Here is a 21,049-nt window from a genome sequence, read left to right on the forward strand (position 1 = left end):
AGTCGAGTGAGGACACTTTACCTTATGAAGCTAAATTAAATAGATTATGATAAAGCTGAGCTAAGCTAGATCAGGGTAAGGTCCAGTTCCATTTAAAAATAAAAGTAAACCCCTATTTCAAATGTTCCCAAATCAAAGGTACCTCTCTTTCTCCTATTGTTAAGGGAAAATTCTGTAGGGGAAAGTGCGGTACATTTGAATTGAACCAGATTTGAAATTGAACTCTTTTCTTTTAGTTTTAAATGGAATTAAGTATTATCATTATGTATTTTAGCTTGACAAATAGTTTGTGTAGCTAAATTAAATCACGCTAAGGTGCAGTTTAATTTAAAAATAGGGGAAAAACCCAATATCAAAGCTGGCCCAATTCAAAGGTGCCCTACTTCTCCCTACTCTGAAAAAAATGTTTTGTCAAATTAACAAGACAAGTTTGAAAAAAGGATGTTCTTCCAAACCAAATATGCAAAAGTTTTGTCAAATCGGTGGCCACTTGAATTTTGTTAAAAGTTTGTGAAAAAGGTGATTTTCCATATAAAATGCAAGAAAAAGTTTTGTCAAATTGGCAAATAAATTTTGACAAAATTTCAGCAAAATCCATTTGTTCGTTTAACAAGACATTTTTTTCAGAGTAGTCTGTAAAAAAATCTTATTTTGAGCAGGTTCTGAAATAGGATAATCTATACTAAATGTAATTTATTTATTTATTTATTTTATTATTAGCATTATTATTATTATTTTTTTTTTAACAACATATTCGTGTAGCAAGACGTATTCCTTGTATAAATCATTCTTTATCATATTCTTTTGTAATTTGCATGAATAATTTTAAAAATGTCATCCTCCATTAAAATTTAAACTCATCGAGTCATTTTGATTGATTTATTTTTGAAGCATTTCAAGTGCCAGCCATCAACGACTTTGAGGAATTTGCTGACAGTAATATTCTGAAAAATTTCACTGTTAAGCACAAATTACTCGCACTGACCATGGATGGGTTCTTCCTCTTGGCGAGCCAACTTCAAGACAAAAAGAAGAATCAAAGTGAATTGCACTGACGGAAAAAATTGTGCAAATCAATTTCTGGTGAAAAATAGAAATTATCTTGTCAGTTAATGTTGGTATTAAGGGTATCTCACTCACTGTATTTGATTGCCATGAGTGCTTTATGTGTGTGGCCTTGGTTTGGCCTGAGCTCCAAAGGTTGATCAATTGTGGTGAACTTTTCGCCGAAGGACGAAATGTCCATATTCCCAGTTGATGTGCCCAGGCTTTTTTTTGCTATTCACTCAGCGCGCGCATATCAAATCAATTGGTGAATTATTAAAATGGATTTTATTGTTAATATATGCAGGAGTTGAAGTTGCGATCATTAATCAATGTTGCATGGTTTGGTGAGATAAGGGATTTTAACGAGATGGCACATCCAATTAGGAATGAACTACCTTTTCTTCTGTAATTTTTTTCTGTAATTCTATTTCTTGTTAGGCTAACGCGCTTTTTGTCATTTGCAAGTGGGACAAATATTCCGGTGTGAGATATTGTTAAACTTTCAGTTTCAATAGAGATATGGGGAGATCATCCTCGACATTTTGCGACCTTGCATGGGGAAGAATGGACGCCTGTGTCTGAGAATGGACCACCAGTGGATGATGATGTGTGAGAAAAACCAATAAACAAGGAGATCATCTGGGTGATTGATTGATGACAAATTGAAAGCACACGCATCTCACTGGACAAATGACGGAATTGATGCTTTTCTGGGCTAAAGGAGCGGATTTTTGCACGCGAGATGGGGAGCTGCTATTTGCAAATGTATTTGGCATGGAGGAGATCTGGCATCTCACCTGGGGAGTACCCCTTCTCTTGCGATCATCTCGACACTTGCACGTTACTTTTCCACATTGTTTCAGAGCTCTCTGGCGCACTCTTCCACCAAGAGATTTGTTTTAGCGCTGGGCTTATGGGCTTTTTTTTGTGCTTCTCTGAACCAGGTGGTGGAGTGGGTGGAAGTAGTGGTGGCGAATGTTTCCATAGCAAAAGCACAGAGGATGAATTTGGATTGGTGACTGTGAATCATTGACGCGGGAAGCTCTAGCTTCTCTTTTTCATATAAATACCCATCAAAAATCATGGCAAAATCAGTCCTCTGTTAGACTTTGTCTCATACATCCCTTCTTTTATTTCAAAAAATATATATATACCCATTGCACCTAACTTCGTCAACAGGCGAGGTAATATTTATTTTGCAAAAAAAAATTTAGGATTTTTTTGTGTGATCCTGGCTAGTGATTAAGGATCAAATAGAGCCTGAAATTGTGATCGTGATTGTGATACTTTTGGACTAAAAAATCACCCATGGAATATGATCAATGATCAAGAGTGTTAATTTGTAAAATCCTTTTTCCCTTTTCCCGAACAGGTCGGTTAAAAGTACTTTAAGTAAATTCCCGTGATCTGCATCAACACCATGCATAAGTTGTCAATTCTTATTGGTGAGTTTAACAAGAACAAAAAAAAATTGTTACAAAAATCTCAACGCGGAAGACTCTTTTGTTAATTTGATCTTCTCAATTGAAAAGAAGTTACGAAAGATCCTCAAATTTGAATTTGTTTAACGATCTACCCATTGTCCCAAAAGTGCTTTATTGATATGCTAATGATCGGCAGATCTTCCTTTTTGCTGAGAAATTGTGTATATTACCCATAAGCGATTAATCACAAACTAATCACCGCCCGCATTGGCAGGAATCATTCATCTTTCTATTTAACAAGTTGATGGACAGAGATTATACCATTGGAGACAAAGTGCCAGATGGAGAACCTTTCTCCGCAAATTGGATATATTTCACGGATAGCTTTACAAAATGGGGGAAACAATTAAAAAAGACCCAGAGAAATTAATAGAGATTATGTAAAAGTGAGGAATTTCTTCGGCAGCTGAAGATATTTCATTTAAAAGTTTTTGTTATTGCATCTTGGTCAAAGTTATGCAATTTATTGAATGAGAAAAGAAATCGGATATCCGTTTTATATCTCAACGCACTTCTAAAAAGCTCGATCATCTCGTTAGTTTTTTTTTTCTTTCGCCAAGATCATCTTCAGCATCTCGCACAATGAATTATTGGCAAGTTGATACACCATCCTAGAACTTTTTCTAACATTCAAATGAAAATCCAAATATGCAAACGAGATTGAATTTTTTCCCTGATTTTTCCATCTATTTCCAATGTTGCGATCACCATGCCAGAAGACACAATGTTCTTCCAAGTCATATCGTAGTACAAGATCTGGAAGCCACTGCTGAGGCTTGTAGGTTTAGCAATAAATTTTCCGATGGCAAAAAAAAAAAGAGAAAGAAGATTCCGATCATGTGGCATATATTCGCACATGCGGTGGCATAGGAAAAGAAGCAAAGAAGAGAGGTGAATTAGTAGTTATTGGTTCTTTTTGGGATACCAACCATTGACTATTGCAAGTCCATAAATTCTCCCAGTCAATTGATTTATTGTGTTGAAGGGGAAGATGGTGGTCCATGACACCAAAAATAGCTCAATCACACTTCCTGTTAAATGGCCAATATTTAGTGGTTTTCTAAAGTGGAAGAAGAAAAATCCCGCCAGATCAATGAGATCACATATTGTGCAACATTCTCGCGCCCTCGTCCAATTAATGTCAAGAGATTCGCTGGTGGTAACGTCTGCCCTAGTGCTAAATGCAAAACATTTGAGATGAAAATAGGGTTTATGGCGCAATCATATGACGCCTCGATGGGAACCGTTGGTCAATGAAATGCCTTTAAAAAAGTCGCGCAATAGACAACGTGTCTTTTAACTCCCTGATTCTCTCCAGTTTTGTATTCTCTTTTGGAGCTTTCAGTCCACAAAAGAACCATCCATTAAAGTTTATATTTATACATTGCAACTTTAGCGGCTTAGGCTTGCGACTTAAAGATCTTTTCAATGAAAGTTTCACTTTTGAAAGTAAAATAGGAATGAAAATTTTTGGTTGGAAAAATCTTCATATTTTTTGTCAGAAAATAATGTTAACATAAATGAAAATCATTAGGGAAACCAAGGTGGTTACTAACTTCCTAATTTTCAAATTTTTAAGAATTTTCTATTGCAAATTCGATTTTTAGTGTGATTTTTCCGATTCTCAATTTAATAGTCATCGGATCGATAAAAAAATTACAAAAAAAATGTTTTAATAAAAATATCGCCTGTGTAATTCTTTGTTGCAAATATCTCTTCAATCTATTTAATTCTGTTAATTTAAAAAGAAAACAATTTATACAGTCCCATGACTGTACGGAAATTAACTGAGGCAGGGGAAAGAGGGGTACCATTGATTTGAAATAAGGGAAAGTAATCTTCCTTCGAACGTTCATACCTTCGAATAAAGTGAATTTTCTTTTATTTTTCCTAGAGACTTATACACAATTATCACATAATTATCAATAAATGATGATAAACTAACTAACTAATATTTAATAAAAATGTGGAAATCTTTTAGGAAAAATAAAAGAAAATTCATATAATTCGAAGGCATGAACGTTCGAAGGGAGAGTGCTTTCCAGTGCTTTTAAAAATTGACTTTTTCCTCATATTTTTAAAAGGAAGTAAAGCTTATTGCAATATAATTTAGCTTCTTAATGGGTTTGTAAAGCTAAATAATATCACGGTAAGGTCCAATTCCGTTTAAAAAATTAGAAAAAGTCCTATTTTTAAAGCTGCTCCAATTTAAAGGCGCACCATTTCCCCCTACATATAAGTTTGTAAATAAAGAAATAAATAAATGGACAAAGTAAAACTCAGAAAGATCTCGAAAAATACAAATTATAATTCATAATTTTTTAACAAGCTAGAAAATCACAGCTAAATATTTCAAACTGTTTAGTTCACGGCTTAGCAATTTCATACATTTTTTTTTACCAAAACGTGGATGATTTTAAAAAGTTTGCAGACATATAAGGTAAATCAATTGCACATTGTGTACGTGAAATGAGTCAAAAATATTCCATTTTGACGAATCTTACAATCTATAACGACCATAAAAATTATTCATTTTTAAATATTTTTTAAATGAAATAAAAAATTTCATAATATGAATTTTATAGCGACTGCTTACTAACAATTAGTCTTAAAACACGTTAAAAGAAAAAATGCATATTACTTTTCAATCTTTTTAAAAAAAATAACGGTTTTAATTGAATATGTTAATCAAACATTCAATTTAATAAAAATATAATTGCCTGAATTTATGATCGTTAATTCAAAAGAAAAATTAAATAATAATAACTTAACATCTGTGTAGGAGGAAATACACTGAGAAAAAAAAAGAGGGTGCGATTAACATTTTTTCCTTATAACTTTAACACTTTTTAGGTGTAAAAATATATCAACATTTTCTAATGTTAATTTTACACCTTTTTAAGGGTAAAATTAACATGAAAAGGGTAATTTTAACCCCCAATACACCTAAAAAGGGTAATATTTACACCGATTTTGGATCAATACTGCAGGGTAAAATTAATATTTCCGGTATGTTATTTTAACTTTTTCGGATTTCTCTCAGTGTAGGGTACCTTGAATTGATTCACCTTTAAAATAGGGCTTTTTCTCCTATTTTTAAATGGAACTTGACCTTATCATGATATAATTTTTCTCCATATTCCATTTGAGAAGCTAAATTACATTATGATAAAGCTCAGCTACATTTAAAAATAGGAGAAAACATCCCTGTTTTAAAGGTACCCCACTCCCTCCTACTACAATGCTATATTTGTTATACAATCTTCAAACCTGAGGTTTATCCATTTTTTAATTTATATCTCAATGCACAAGATTTCTGGGAAAATCCCTCACTGTAAATATTTACTATTTGGGTATTCAAAACTATCGGGAACTGTTGGGGGGAAGTAGAGCACCACTGAATTGGGCTAACTTTAAAGTATAGGTCTTTCCTTTATTTTTAAATGATTCTGGACCTTACCGTTGTATAATTTACCTCAACAAACCAATTGTGAAGCTAAACTATATCACGGTAAGGCACAATTCGATTTAAAAATAGGAGAATAGTTTTTAAAAATAGAATCAGCTTGGTTTTAAGTTTTTTCTAGATTCGTAGTGCAAATTTAGCGTTTAATAATTTATTAATAATAATGACTATTTTAATATTTTTATGACTTTAATATTCTTGAAAGTAACATATTTTTCTAATCTGCAAAAATTCAGAAAAAATGTTGTTTTTTTGCTATATAAATGTGGAAATAAAATATTTACCAAATTTAGTGCTTGAAATATATTGTGTTTTCTACTAAAATCATTTTACTTTACTTTAAGAGGTGCGAAAATTGTCATAAATCGCTTAAACTTCCTTATTAAACATGTGCTTATACACTGAGAAAAAAAAGAGGGTGAGATTAACATTATTTCCTCATAACATTAACACTTTTTAGGTGTAAAAATATATCAACATTTTTTAATGTTAATTTTACACCTTTTTAAGGGTAAAACGGGTAAAATTAACATGAAAAAAGGATAACTTTAACCCCTAATACACCTAAAAAGAGTATTATTTACACCGATTTCGGATCAATAATGCAGGGTAAAATTAACATTTCCGGAATGTTATTTTAACTTTTTCGGATTTCTCTCAGTGTATACGACAATAACAGCGCACTGCATAAGAATTATAGAGTATTATTTCTCCCAAAAATTAAATTTTCAACATTTTATATTTGTTGCAGAAATTAAAATTTTATTAATGCACTAAAACTAAACAATATTTATTGCCACAACAAGATATATATATTCCGTGGGTCTATTTTAAACATTCTTCTACCATGGTTAAGATATTTATTTAAATTTTCTTATATCTTGGCAAAAAGATAAGATTAATTTACAAAGTTCATGGATGGAAAAAATTCCTTTAGAAACTGAAAAATATTTCCTTCTATCAGCCAATATCTTGTCGTAGGTACAGGTTACTTTAGACTCCTGAAGTATCTTTGCCCCTCTGCTTTTCTTAAGCTTTCTTTAATTTGAGCAATAACGGATGGTCTTCACTGATTGAATGTGATAGATACGATCGAAAAAGATTATATTTAAGGAAAAGGTTACGAACAGCTGGCAAAATTATCCAAGAAGGACAATATCATCCGCATCCACGGTTAGTTATTTTTAAACCGCTTTTTAGAATACAAATCGTAAGATACAAGCAATAAGTATTCGTCGTGCGACTGTAAAAGCAAAATATTATGCAAATATGCAAAAATGATTTTATCGTACTCTTTTTGTTAAAAGAGTATCCTTGTACAACGCACTTCTCCGTGAGGCTCGACACTCCTGTCTGGGAATTTAAAGGCATTTCCAGACTGGGATTCTTCGCTAATCTTTTTATTTATTTTATTTATCTAATTTAATATTGTCGCACTTTTTCTTTATTGTCTACCAGGTATAAATGTAAAAAAAAACTGTATCCTCTTTGTTGTGGTATTTCAATAAACTTAAACAAAAATAATAATTATTTCTGGATTTATCAAGCATAACGAAAATGATTGTTTCGAAAATATATTGTTAATTTTGGCGAGAATCAAAATTAGATTTAACTGTCACCATTAATTAAAAAAAAGTAATTTTAAATTGAACTTCGTAGTAATCGATTGTCAATGAAAATGTGTAATGATCTTGTAAGATTTTATAACGGTCATCACATTGAATATATTTTTGTAGAGAACTAATTTAAAATAAAATAAAGTTAAAATATTTCTTTTAATAATTGCACGAATAAATGTCGGTCTTATAAATTCGTTTTTGAACTTATTATTGTTCAAATGGAGCATTTTGAAGTAAACAGCGTGAAATTCACTAAAATTGAAAATAAGTGTGACAATAAATTGCGAAAAATATGCTAATACGTTCAGAAATAGCAAAAAATACGATAATAGTTGAATGGAACTATTTAATTGAGCGGTGTTCCCTCTCCGCGTGGTCGAACCCTTGGACACAGTACTTGGAAAAAAATAAAAGCAGAAATGTGCGATTTCTTTTTATAGAAAATTATAAAATCGCATAGACATGGAAGAAAATATCGTATCAGAAAAAAGATTATAGTTTAAATCAGGGGGGTGACATTAGCTCTGAAAAATACGACCGGTTTTAGTGTATTTTTTTTACTGTTTTCGTACACACTTCACGAGATATCTCCAAAACTACGTAGGTTGCCAATTTGGGGTTTTCGGTTGCTTATTCTATATTAAATTGGCTTTTATTTTGTGTTTGTATTATTTGCTAATTCATTCTACAATGACAGAAAACAGATAATAAACTCAAAAGTTTTTTCGGAACGCTAGAAACATATGGGAAACATAGAAAACGTCATGCCCCTGCTTTAAATGCCCTTTAATTATATTAGAACAATAAATTTGCAATCTAATGGCAGATTCATGATCTTATAATTTAGATTGAGCAACGAATAGTACATAGAATACTTTTTTTTAAACTTTGAATGGTAATCGCGAGGTATTTGTTCAACTTTATTTGTTAAATAGAAAATTCTGACAATTATGAAGTCACCATGATTAAAAACCCTGTCCTGAAACCAAATTTAGCCATGATCAACACCAATTACCTTGTACACCACACCATTTTCCATTTATCAGAGACACTTTTATAAACACAAAAAGCACATTTAACTGGACAATTACGAAAAAAGGGGCGGAATGATAACTTTTCGACACTATCGAAAGGATAGTATCGATAAAGCTATATCTGTTAGATTAAGCGAATGTCGAGTTTTTACGCACTGTAAAGCCATTCATTGTGACATTGTTAAAAGAATGTGCCAGCTAATAAATATCTATATTACTTACAGGAAGTGTAGATATCACTTAAAGTTTTCAGAATCGACAGTCGATAATATCGAAAATAAGTTATCATGTCACCCCAGGTTAAAATTTAGCCTAATTACGTTTGTGAATTTGGCCTCTGCCTAGAATTAAAAAAAAAAAAAGGAATTGCCTTAGGGGAAGGCTTTCAGACTCCGCACACACTCTGGCTTCGAACACTTTATATTTTTTCCATATTTCTTAAATGAATCTGACTTAGTTTTTTTGAGGAACTGTGTGACTTATTACTAGCTATTAAAATAATATTGTCATAAAGTCAGATTCATTAACAGAATGTGGGAAAAATATGAAGCGTGCGAAGCCAGAGTATGTGCGAAGCCTGAAACAACATATAACATGCTTACTCATATTGTACAGCATTAATTCTAGGCTAAAATAAATAAAAAGAAATAAATTCAAGATTCAAGAGAAATGGAAATTGCTTTTAAACCTCTCCCTGAGTGATGAATAATTTCACAGGCATTTTCATCACAATTTAAATTTCATGAAAAATTAATGTCCCACGCGAGAGTGATCATACAATGGTTACAAACTCCCCCATCATTCCGGGACGATGATAGTGATCTCTATCTTGTGTCTTTTCTCTCTCTCTGCACACAACATTTTGACTTAATTAATTAATTGGAGTCACACTCCTCAGCGTCACTGGCAGTTTGGTGTACAAGAGGTGGAGGTGCACTAATTTTATTGCCACCCGCAAATTGCAGCATGTGCAAGAAAATTGGTAGAGGGACTGGGTAATGTTTAAGCATGAGGTTCCCATGTAAAGAGTCAGGGTCGCGTTGAAATACCCGCACAAGAGAGATGGATTAATTAGATGTCTTTGTTCTACTTGTTTCATCTCATTACGATCTCACTTCTTCTCTTGCAGCACTCTTTGCCATCTGTGGAGCGGCATTGGTGAGTAATTTTCCCGTGCTTTTAGCCACATCTCTATAATCTCTCAAGTTTGGACCTAATCTCGCTTGATTTTTTGCTGTTTAGGCACAAAATGGATATAGCTACCCTAGACCAGATCAGGCCCTGCCCGGAAGTCAGAGCACTGTTCGGCCTTTAGGTGGTGTTGGTACAACCCCTAGCTATCCCGGAAGTACAGGATACCCATCAGGACGACCAGGAGCTCCAGGCGGTTATACACCATCAGGCCCCAGTGGAGGTTTCCCTTCAACAGGAACCGCTCCAGGTGGTGGCTATCCTTCCGGTGGACCCACATCCCCAGCCACAGGACGTCCAGGTGGCTTCGGAGGACGTCCTCAGGGTGATGACTACCCATCTGGTCCCAGTCAACCCGGTGCCGGTTATCCCGGATCTGCTCCATCAGGCCCCTCCACCTATCCAGGATCAGCACCTGCTGGCCCAACTGGTGGCTTCCCCTCCCAGCCTGGAGCTCCCGGTGGATTCCCCTCACAGCCCGGAGCTCCTGGTGGATTCCCCGGTGCCCCAGGACGCACCCCTGGTGCCTCAGCTCCAGGCTTCCCAGGCAGTTCAGCTCCCTCTGGTCCCTCAGGTCGCCCAGGAGCTCAATTCCCAGGTGCTCAGCGACCAGGTGGAGCCCCAGGTGGACAATTCCCCGGAACTGCTGGTGGTTTCCCCACTGGACCCTCTGCTGGTGCCCCAGGAGCTGGATTCCCAGGACAGGTAGGAGGACGTCAACCAGGAACAGGTGGTAAATTCGACGATGGACAGTACGAAGGTGGGGACTATTCAGCCATTCCCGGAGAACCTGGAGTGGACTATCCTATCTACACTGAAATCCCCGTGACTTCCTTCGACTGTGTGCAACAGCAGTGGCCAGGATACTACGCTGATGTCGAGGCTCAGTGCCAGGTCTTCCACATTTGTGCCCTCAACAAAACCTTCAGCTTCCTCTGCCCCAATGGCACAATCTTCAGTCAGGAGCACCTGGTGTGTGTCTGGTGGAATCAGTTTGATTGTTCAACTGCCCCATCACTCTACGGAAACAATGCCTACATCTATGACTACAGCAAAGTTGGACAGCCAGGATCTTCAGTACCTCAGGGACCAGGAGTGACAGGACTGGCCGGACCAGGTGTTTCTGGACCTGGAATTCAAGGACCTGGTGGTTTCCCAGGAGCTCAAGGACCGTCAGGCCCTACAGGTGGTTTCCCTGGTAGTGCCCCAGGACCCCGAGGACCAACAACTGGATCTGGCGCCTATCCAGGTGCTCAAGCTCCAGGAAGCCCCTCAAGTGGTTTCGGCCCATCGCAGCCCGGCAGTGCTCCAGGTGGTAGCTATCCAGGATCTGGACCTACAGCCACCTACCCAGGCGCTGGACAGACCCCATCAGGCCCCGCTCCAGGTGCCCCAGGATTCGGACAGACTCCCAGTGGCCCAGCTGGATACCCAGGAGTCACTGGTCCAGCCCCAGGCTATCCAGGTGCCAGTCAGCCCTCTGCTCCCGGAACCTACCCCCAGGGTCCATCTGCAGGTGCCTACCCAGGTGCCCAGCCTGGATTCCCTAGCACCGGAGCATACCCAGGTACCCCAACTCCTGGCTACCCTGGTGGATACCCATCTCAGCCCGATTCTGGCTATCCCTCGTCGGCTACACCACCCAATCGCGAGTATCTTCCGCCACGCCGGCAGTAGAGTACAATGAGAGACAACTCAACCGTTGATGACGGATAGAGTTCCTGCCAAGCAACATTTGAGCATTTTCATCCCCTATCCCCCCTCCTCACAAATATACCTCCCACAATCCGTGAGTGATGCCTCAAAAAGTTTCAGCACAATTTTCTTTTTTGGCTTTTGTGCCGAAAGTTTTAGGTGGGAAAAAAACTTGTGTGGATTAGTTTGGGAATAAGATCGCTAATTTAATTATCTTCTATCATTTTACTGGAAATTTTTAAGAACAGAAAACAGAATCAAGCGACATTTCATGTAAATTTGCTCTTTCGCTGCAAAAGTACAAGTAATAGTGGCTACATAATGCTTTTCATGCTAAATTCTATATCACCTTTTCCTTCCTGCTAAATATCAAATGATATTACCCAGTATTAAGCAATCAAGATCAGTTTTAATTTAATGAAAAAATAGAAAAGTCGAATCACAGATTTCCAATCATTTATAATTTTTTTGCGTGTCTTTTTTTAACGTAAGAATTCCGCCATGTTTTTAACTAAATAATAAAATAATTTGTATATTAAAGGTTAGAATATGTTGTGAGAAAATTGTGTGAGTTTCTCAAAACACAAATCTATCAAACGGATGAGATAATGTAATATGAAAATTGTATAAAAAAAATGAAGACGTCCAATAAATAGAAAATTAATATTAGTAAATTACTGTGTATTATTTTCAAGTGGAATGGCAAGTAAAGGTCTTGGTGCGGAGCAAAATATTCTTTTACATTTTCTATACCATCCAATCTTCCCAATTGATCTCGACCAGCCAGTGCGCCGGCTGTGGGAGTTTTCAGTCCGCATTACATCGTATCCACCCAAAGAGAGAAGCCTTGTGAAGACGCGTTGCATGTCAGTAAACGTGTCCGCCGGTTAAATGGCAATATCCAACAAAATAATTGCAAACCGTCTTAAACACAGATAATTGGTCAGGCTCGTGTTTGATTCTTCTCTCACATACGGAATCGCATGGATGTTTGTGAGAGTGTCTCTCTGGTGGATTAGGAAAGACCACCATCAAATGAATTTTCTCTAATTTTCAGCTTGGTTATTGCGAAAAATCCCCACGAATGTTGGATCAAATCAAAATACAGAGAATTAGATTTAAAAAAAAGACACGCTCCCTTATCCCCCGCGAATATCAATCGTACTCCAAATTGATCACGCCAAAAACCTCTTTTCGAATTAATCCAATTAGCATCCAACAAAAATTGCTCACATTTTGTCGTGATTTGTACTTCATCCCGTAGTACACCCTCTCTTCTCATTTAATGCACATTTCAAAACTCTCCATCAATAAATCATCAACTAATTGGGAATTTGCTCAATGGAAGATTCTTTCAGATTCTATTTATTTATTCTGTCAACAGGTAAAACTACTGAATATTAACGGTTTTAGCACAAATTGGTCGATATTAATGCACTTGAAGTGTTTCTGATGTTTGCAAAGCGATTTGTGTAAAAATAGTCATTGAATTTGTTAACACAAGTGTTTTCACGATTACCACTTGGTAAATTCATTAATCTTCCAATGGATAAATCTATATTATTAACATATTTCATGGAATAATAAGTTGATGGATTGCAATAATGTTTTAGTATGTTCAGCATGAACCTTCTGCAACTCTACATAATTGCCCTAATCGCTCATTCAGAGTATACAGAGATTCAAATCATTTTGATAAAATTTTCAGAAGGAACGATAATATATTGAGTTTGTCGTACTTAATTATTTACTACTCTATATCTAAATCTTTACTTTTCTTTTAACTTAAGGGGTTACGTGCAGGTGGTGACATTAGCTCTGAAAAATGCGACCGGTTTTAGTGTAATTTTTTCCCTGTTTTCGTACACATTTCACGAGATATCTTCAAAACTACGTAGGTTGCCAATTTAGGGTTTTCGGTTGCCTCTTCGTTATTAAATTGGCTTTTATTTTGTATTAATACTTTTTGCTAATTCATTCCACAATGACAGAAAACAGCTAATAAACTCAAGAGTTTTTTCGGCTCGCTAGAAACATATGGGAAACATAGGAAATGTCATGTCCCTGGTTACATGGGTATCTCAAGTCAAAAAATATCATTTTTTTTATTTTTTTATTTCATAGTAAAACATTTTAAAAATATTTTCTGAAAATTTCAAGTCAATCGGAGTAAAACTCTCGGAGGTAGAGCAGTTTTAGTTACGCATTCCGCCCGCGCGCGTAGGGGGAGGTGGGGCTACTTTGAGCTGTGGGGCTAGATTGTTATACGACTTTTTCGCCTATTTCCCAATGAGGCTGTTCCTTACAATTATTTTATTTAGATCCACAATTATTTTGTCTATCCAAATTATATCAAGTTAAAACTCAGTTTCCATTAGAAATATGCGAAAAAATCGTATAACAATGTAGCCCCACAGCTCAAAGTAGCCCCACTTCCCCCTATATTGTTGTAAAACTTTAAACGCGCTTTTCTCAAAACACCGTTTTACAATGCGATAGTCGAGATTACTCAGAGTCTACTGAACCGATCTTTCTGAAATTTTGCATACTTGTTTTGAGAAGTATTATCTAATGTTAAAACGAAGGATTTGCACTTCCTTTTATCAGAACCATTTTTACAATGCAAAATCTCTTGAAAAATAGGGTAAAATTGGTACTTTTTTCCAAAAACTTTTGCCAAAAATCCAAATTTTGTTTTCTACAAAAATACTTCGTTCATCCACTGGTTCAACTAATCCTCTAAGAGAGTATATTCGGTTTTTTGAATTAAGATGAACCTACTGGAAGAAATCCTGCCTACCGCAAGGTCTGTTTTTCGAGGAATGGTTCCGAAAATCTACTACCAATGGTCGAATTTTCAAAATTTTTCAAATTTTTTTAATTTTGTTCTAAAGTTACTCTTTCATATCCCAAAAGTTTGGACTTCCAAAATATTTTCAATACAATAAATAATTATCAGAAAAAAGGCCTATTTTTTTACCTGAGAGACCCATGTAACCCCTTAATTTGTAGCTATTGTTTTTGGAAGTTAAAATTATTTCGAAACTTTTCAATGGATGCAACTCGATTTATTTGCCCCCATTGAACAAGTGAGATCTTTAATGCCTGGTCTACTCAAAGTTTAACCATTTCAGTTCCAAATATACGGGCACAACTAACTGAAATAAGAGTATTAGGGGCATAATTCCCTGCATGTCCCTATAATTACAAAGTCTGTAAAAGATAATGATTCGAATGTTTCTTAACCCTTTACGGACGAGACATTTTTATGGATTGTAGTTTTTATTTCCAAAAGGGTTTTATTTAAAAAACATTATAAAGAATAAAATTGGAGAGATAAAATTGTAGAAATGTAGAGAATAAAATTGTGAAAATCAAGAAAGGTTCAGTATCTCCGTCTATTTCCTGCTACATTCTGTCGAACCGAAATTCTTCTGAAACATTATAAAGAGTATAAAAATATCAATTTATTAATTTGAGAATTTAAAAAATCGTCATTTTTGAGCTTAAATATTTACTACATAGCAAATAGCTAGAGACTTGCAAAAAAATATTCTAGATTCCTACAACCTTCTACTTTACGATTACGTAATTAGAAATAAATAATTTTAGCTAGTCAAGAAAAATTATTTTCTTTACGGGTCCTTACTTTCAAATAGCGTAAAACATGTCATGTTGATCAAACTGTTAAAAGTTTTTTTTTGCAATAATTTTTAATTTTCATGCGACGATGACCCAATGTCACTCATGAATGGGATTTGGGACAAAAGTATCCGAACATAACCATACTAAACAGCAAGCATCATTTTACAATCAAATTTCGGTGAAAAAATCACTTTTTCCACTGAAAAGCAACACTGTTAGAGGCAAAAAGCTCTTTTGGCCTCTAACAACAGAAGATTTTTGACCCTTGGGGTACATTAAGAGGCACGTAAGGCGGATATATTGATAAATTTCACAATTATCTGGTACATCCTAGTCATTATTCTCAGTTCCTAAGATCCATCGCCACCAAGACTTTAATTTTTCCTTTATTTTTGTTTGTTAAACATTTTTACACGATATTTCGGCAAAAATTAATGCAAAACTTCAGAAAATGGAACTTAATTTATTAATTATAATTAAAAATGAAATTATTAAAAGATATTAACCTAAATTTGGTCAAAAATAAATACCCTAACGCTCAATTTATTGAGTGGAATTATACTTATTTTCACTCTAAAAAACAAAATTCTATTATATTTCTAAAAATACTTAGAAGAAAAAATCAAAATGTCGATTTTTTATGTTGGCATGAAAGGACGTTATGGTCTACGTATGAATTTTTTTCTACATTTCTTTTTTTTTGTTCAGTTTTCTTAAGGATTATGGGGTGTAATTATACTTATTTCCACTAGGGTAAATTAAGCTAATTCAAAACCTGCTCCAAATGGAAATTTTTCGCTACTTCAAATGGAAACGTCATTGTTTTCATGATAAATAGAGTACTAAATTATTTTATTTATATATTTTCTATACCACAGTTTCATTATTTAGTTAATTTTGCTCCAAATAAAACGAAAATCCATTTATATTCACAAATTTTATTTTGTTATTTTTTTTAAAAAAAAATTAAAAGTGTACCTTTTCACCATCGATTTTTTTTTATCAATCGACCTTGTTTTTCAATGAAAAACACAATAAGGTGACTGTTGTTTATTCGTTTTGTTTAACGTTTATGTCATACTTCTGGCTCATTTTAGTTAAATTGAGTGCTAATCTTTATTGTTAACGGTACGTGAAGTTTTCAAATGAAGTAATTACATATTTCGTGAACAAAAAGGGTTTTCCTAAAGTGTCTGCAAATGCTTCAATAGGAAACCCCGGAAATATGATTTTTTGGAGAGATTTTCTTTATTGTTTTAGATGGGAAAGGAGAAAAGACCAGGAATAAGAACAAATCCTGCACTCAAGAGCAACTCAACAAGGTTTTTTGAAGCCTTTCGTCGCGGTTTCACTTGCACTGTGTGTCTCCAATTAGAAACTTTCCCTTGTCTCCATTTAGATTAATTTGTTTCCAATAGAAGCATTTTGCACTCGCGTATTTTTCTTGTATTTAAGAAGTTTTCAAATTATATCTAAAGAATTTTCACTAAACAGTAACATTTTAGAAGAGTCTGGGAGCAAATTTATGTAATTCTCTTCAGAAAAAATATGAACTTAATGTGTTGAATCTTCTGTCAAAGTTAAAGCGTCTGGAAATGGTTTTGAATTAGGACATTTACCCTACTGCATACCAACTTACGTAAGTTTAAATTTGCCCCTTTCCTCTGTTATTAAAATCCTGGCTACCCCTTACTTATAATTACCTCTTTAAAAATTGTTTTAGGTTCTTAATGAACAGAAAAAGTTTAAAGGTTTCACATTTACCCTAATACCGACTTCAGATATGAGGTTTAGCCCAGTTCCGAAAAGCCTCAAAAACTTTAATAACAAAAAATTTTGTTAATTTTTCAAAATCAATTGACCAATTTGTCCTTAATATTCAATCCAAAGCAGCAATTTCCTCAAAAATCTTGCCTGATAAGGAATTAGAGGATTTAAGCCATATGGCTAAGCCTCAGGTCTGAACATCTGAAGCCCGTACAATAATGATACTATTGGAGTCGTATTGTATTTTCGAATTAACAAAAAAAAACTAGGTCAACTTCGGCCCAAATTATACTCCAATATAGTCAACTTTTTCTTTATTATTGTACTAATAATATAGTCATTCGAGGAGGGATGGAACGGAACACCTTTTTTATATTCAATATTGCCGATACATTTTGAATACGAGACAAAGACGAATCTCACTGGTTTATCATTTGAAGACTCTAAATTTAAGATATCAATATTAGAAAAGCCTAGATGAAAATAGTCACTTCGAAAAATAGGATTTAAAAAAAAAATACATTTTGAGGCACTCAAAAAAAGTGCGCGTGAGATGGAACACCCCTAATTTTAGCAAAATATTTATTAGTTTATTTTAATAATTTAGAATAGGAGGGAAGTGATTTTAGACATGAACACTATTTCATTGAATTTATTGGAGTTTATTTTATTTCTTCAGTATAAAATGATTTATTTATGTATTTATTAATTAATGTGAATCACATTAACTGTCGCTTGTGAGCGTCCAAATATGTTATTTGTGTCTTTGAGTCACTTAATATTAGGGGTTTTTCTATTTATTGATGAAGAAGTGGACTTGGCCTGCAAAAATAAGTTTAAATTTACCTAAAGCATAAATATTTTTCACATTAAAAAATTAAAGAGAAAATCGCATTAATTTCTCGCATTAATGCTATAAATCAATTTATATCAAATTCTGCGGGCCAAGTCTACCTTTTTATCAACAAATAGATCAAATTTTGAATATAAAATGATTCAAACACACAAATTACACATTTGGACTCTCACCAGCGACAATTAATGTGATTCATATTAAAATTTTAATGTGCAAGTGTGATAACACAGTAAGACGACAATATTTAAAGTGTTAAATGGAATAAATGATAAACTTTTATACATTCAGAATTAAAAACACAAAGATAATTACCTTTTCATATTGCACCTTTCCATCTCATGGCATCAAAGTTTCGGATAGAACACATTTTAAGAAAGAAAATGTTAACTAAAGCAGTTAATTGAAAAATCACATTTTTTGATGACCTGATAAAATTCTGCAGAATATATTCCTTTCAAAGCACAAGAACAATACAGTTTTTTTTTTCATCTCTCTCAAGCTGAATTAGTTGACACCAAAGTCATCAGATAATTTCTCCTCTTTGCGCGCCAGAACAAACGAAACACGCGAGACCTTCAAAGTTGATTCGTGTTGCAAATGTTCGGGAAAAATTGAGACAAATTGCCAAGTCTCTCAACGTTGGAATTGATGGGAAATTCTGCAGCGGAGAAAAATTCCAAAGAAAACCTCAAAAGGTGAGGAAGCACCTCTGGGCCTTTCAGTTGGAGGAGATACACTTTTATAAAATTCACACCAATAACTCTTTTACACACCTCTAACTTCAGCATTTTCCATCAAATCAACTCCCATTAATCACACGGAAAGTCTTATTTTTTCACTTTGTATTCCATTCTTCTTTCCCTTCATTTCTTCGTCTTTTTCTTCTCTCTCTCTTGTTCTTTCTCCGACAGCGAATGACAAACAAAACACCCCATAATTGATATCATTTGCATAATTTATATTTCAATTAACTGAGAGTATAATTTCTTCCATTACATGTTGTGCAAAAAGGAAAAAGAAATACATTTCAAATGCTACTTTGCACCTTTAGGAAGAAAGTTTGCCCATTAAATTGTATGCTTTATAAAGTGAATTATTTATTATGTGATTATATATTTTTATTATTGATACTTGCGCTTTTATCGCATAAATATTTAAGCTGGATTTTTTTTGAAATTTATTTTTTATTGTAATTTAAAAGTGAAAATTATGAAGGATTTATTAAATTGAAAGCATAAAAAAAATAAAAGAACATTGAATTGTTAATTCTTTAGAGAGATATTGGCTGTATAAGAGAATTATTTTCAGCATAATTATCTGCCCTTCACTGATCGTGCAATTTTCTCTCTCTCTCCAACTTTGAAGTTGTCAAAATTGCTCCTCCTTCCTCCATTCGCCCATCAACATCTCCTCCCCCCTCCCGCTTCCCATTACTTTTATCATAAATGTCTTAACTCTGAGAAGAAGAAGTGCCATACCTTTTTTTCTTTTTAATTGAGTGCCGTGGACGTCAGAACAGCCACACCTCGTTCGTAGAAACTATGAGGATCTTGGCCAGGTGCAACGGCCAAATCCACCGTGAAAAGCAGTTCCGTTCGCGTGGAATTCAAGTAGACGGGCAACGTGAGTTTACCAGGGCGCTGCTCAGCCGTGGATCGTGACCACTTGAGGAGGGTCAAGGGCAGGTCCATCATGATTGTTGAAGTCAAAAGCAATTGGTTATTCTTGCACTGGGCCCCTTGCAATTTCAACCCAACAACACCAAAGCAACTATCTTTCTGATCAGCCTCCGAATTTGTCTCATTGATCGTCACCTCCAGCATCAATTCCTCCAGGGACCAACTGTTAGCCTGAGCCACGCACTGTCTCGTAGCCGTAATGTAGGCTTCCGGATTGAGCAATCCACCCAACCAAACTGGAAAACTCTGGAGTTCCTTAGCACCAGCCTGAGACACCAGAGTCGACACTTTCTGCAATTGCTGCACCCTGTGACTAAAATCCGTGATCCACTGAATGACAGTGCATCCAGCTGGAACTGTATATCTTCTCCATCCAACAGGAATAATTCCCCTGACCAATTCACTCAACATACTACGATGGTGATTTGTCTGCTTCTTCTCACCCTGACAAATCAGCACCACATCCTGCAAATCCGAAATCACTGTCTGCAGCAACTTGGCTCCAGAAGCAACTTCACGCTCGAAATATCTAGAAAATAGCGCAAGAGAAAAAGAAAAAAAATATTTTGAGGGTATACTTTCTGATTCCCAATCAATTTGGACTAGAACTCTGAGGATCATTGGGATCATTTAAATAAATTTATTAACCCTCTAACAGTATTTTTTTTTAATATGCAAAAAACGAGTTAAATCCTGTTGTCTAGGGTAGTTAATGGTCCAATAAACTCAAAAACAAACCATCCATTTTTCATTATCTCTTTCCGTATGGGCGCCAGGTGAAAAAAGGTAAAGATCCCCTCCAGGCGGTCATATCGGTTTAATCCTTTAAGGACGACTGGGTCACCCGTGACCCATAGAGAAAATAATTTTTCCTGACTATACCTGAAGTTATTTCTTTCTAATGTTTGTACATAATCACAAAGTAGAAAGATGTAGGAATATAGGATATTTTTTGAAAATCTCCAGTTATTTGCTATATAAAAAATATTTGAGCTAAAAAATAGCGAATTTTCAAATTTTCATGTTGGTGCTTGAATTTTAATATTTTTAATATTTCTAATTTTTTTAAGCAAAAACCTCTTGGGACAAGAAACTATAATAACTATACATAATATTTCTCAACAAAGTAAAAATTATAGTTTATTTGTATTTTCAGGAAAGCTTCATAATTTTCATGGGTCATATATGACCCAATCGTCCATAAAGGTAAAAAAACACCGAATCTGTCTCTAGTGGATTTTAGAAGATTTGAGGTTAGACTGTTTCATGTTTTTGTGTATGTGTGCGCAAAATAGTTAATTATTCGTGTAATATTGTGTGATATATCAATTAGCTGAGATTTTCCAGTGCAATACTGACTGAAGAAGGTAATATTTTGATAACTTATAAGATACTTCTACGTATATGATTTAAATTCATAACTTTTTACTCTTGTACATGACTTCAAAAATGGAAAAAAAATGTCATGATCAATGAACCCGAAATCATCCACATATTATGCCCGGAAGATAGCGATGATGCCGACAATCTTGTCCTGAACAAAAGCGACATAATACATTTGGAACA

At 34.7% G+C, this 21,049-nt stretch overlaps 2 protein-coding genes across 10 annotated transcripts in view; one reads left to right on the forward strand and one right to left on the reverse strand.

The window, feature by feature from the left end:
- Positions 1–1,838: 1,838 nt before the first annotated feature.
- Positions 1,839–12,210, forward strand: LOC129804318 (collagen alpha-1(III) chain). Of its 2 annotated transcripts, XM_055851507.1 has the most exons (4): positions 1,839–2,231; positions 2,420–2,492; positions 9,780–9,808; positions 9,893–12,210. In XM_055851507.1, the coding sequence occupies exons 2-4, from the start codon at positions 2,468–2,470 to the stop codon at positions 11,516–11,518; spliced, it is 1,680 nt and encodes a 559-aa protein (XP_055707482.1). In that variant the 5' UTR covers positions 1,839–2,231; positions 2,420–2,467; the 3' UTR covers positions 11,519–12,210. The 2 variants fall into 2 exon arrangements, with proteins under 2 accessions (XP_055707482.1, XP_055707491.1); XM_055851516.1 differs by lacking the exon at positions 1,839–2,231 and having other exon boundaries at positions 2,393–2,492.
- A 6,531-nt stretch (positions 12,211–18,741) lies between these two features.
- Positions 18,742–21,049, reverse strand: part of LOC129804328 (dynein heavy chain, cytoplasmic) — a 47,044-nt gene continuing 44,736 nt past the window's right edge. For all 8 annotated transcript variants that reach the window (XM_055851588.1, XM_055851596.1, XM_055851568.1 and 5 more), the window contains one exon: positions 18,742–20,012. In XM_055851588.1, coding sequence (XP_055707563.1) covers positions 19,295–20,012 — 718 coding nt within the window. In that variant the 3' untranslated portion in view covers positions 18,742–19,294. The remainder of the gene's footprint in view (positions 20,013–21,049) is intronic.

The sequence above is a fragment of the Phlebotomus papatasi genome, chromosome 1 (assembly GCF_024763615.1).
Source record: "Phlebotomus papatasi isolate M1 chromosome 1, Ppap_2.1, whole genome shotgun sequence".
NCBI lineage: Eukaryota > Metazoa > Arthropoda > Insecta > Diptera > Psychodidae > Phlebotomus > Phlebotomus papatasi.

What these genes read in the sequence shown, in the direction of transcription:
- LOC129804318 (XM_055851507.1), top strand. Translation starts at nt 2,468, where the DNA reads ATGCATAAGTTGTCAATTCTTATTG. An exon ending in TAAGTTGTCAATTCTTATTG is followed by an intron (nt 2,493 to 9,779) that starts GTGAGTTTAACA and finishes CTTCTCTTGCAG; the next exon opens with CACTCTTTGCCATCTGTGGA. An exon ending in CCATCTGTGGAGCGGCATTG is followed by an intron (nt 9,809 to 9,892) that starts GTGAGTAATTTT and finishes TTTGCTGTTTAG; the next exon opens with GCACAAAATGGATATAGCTA.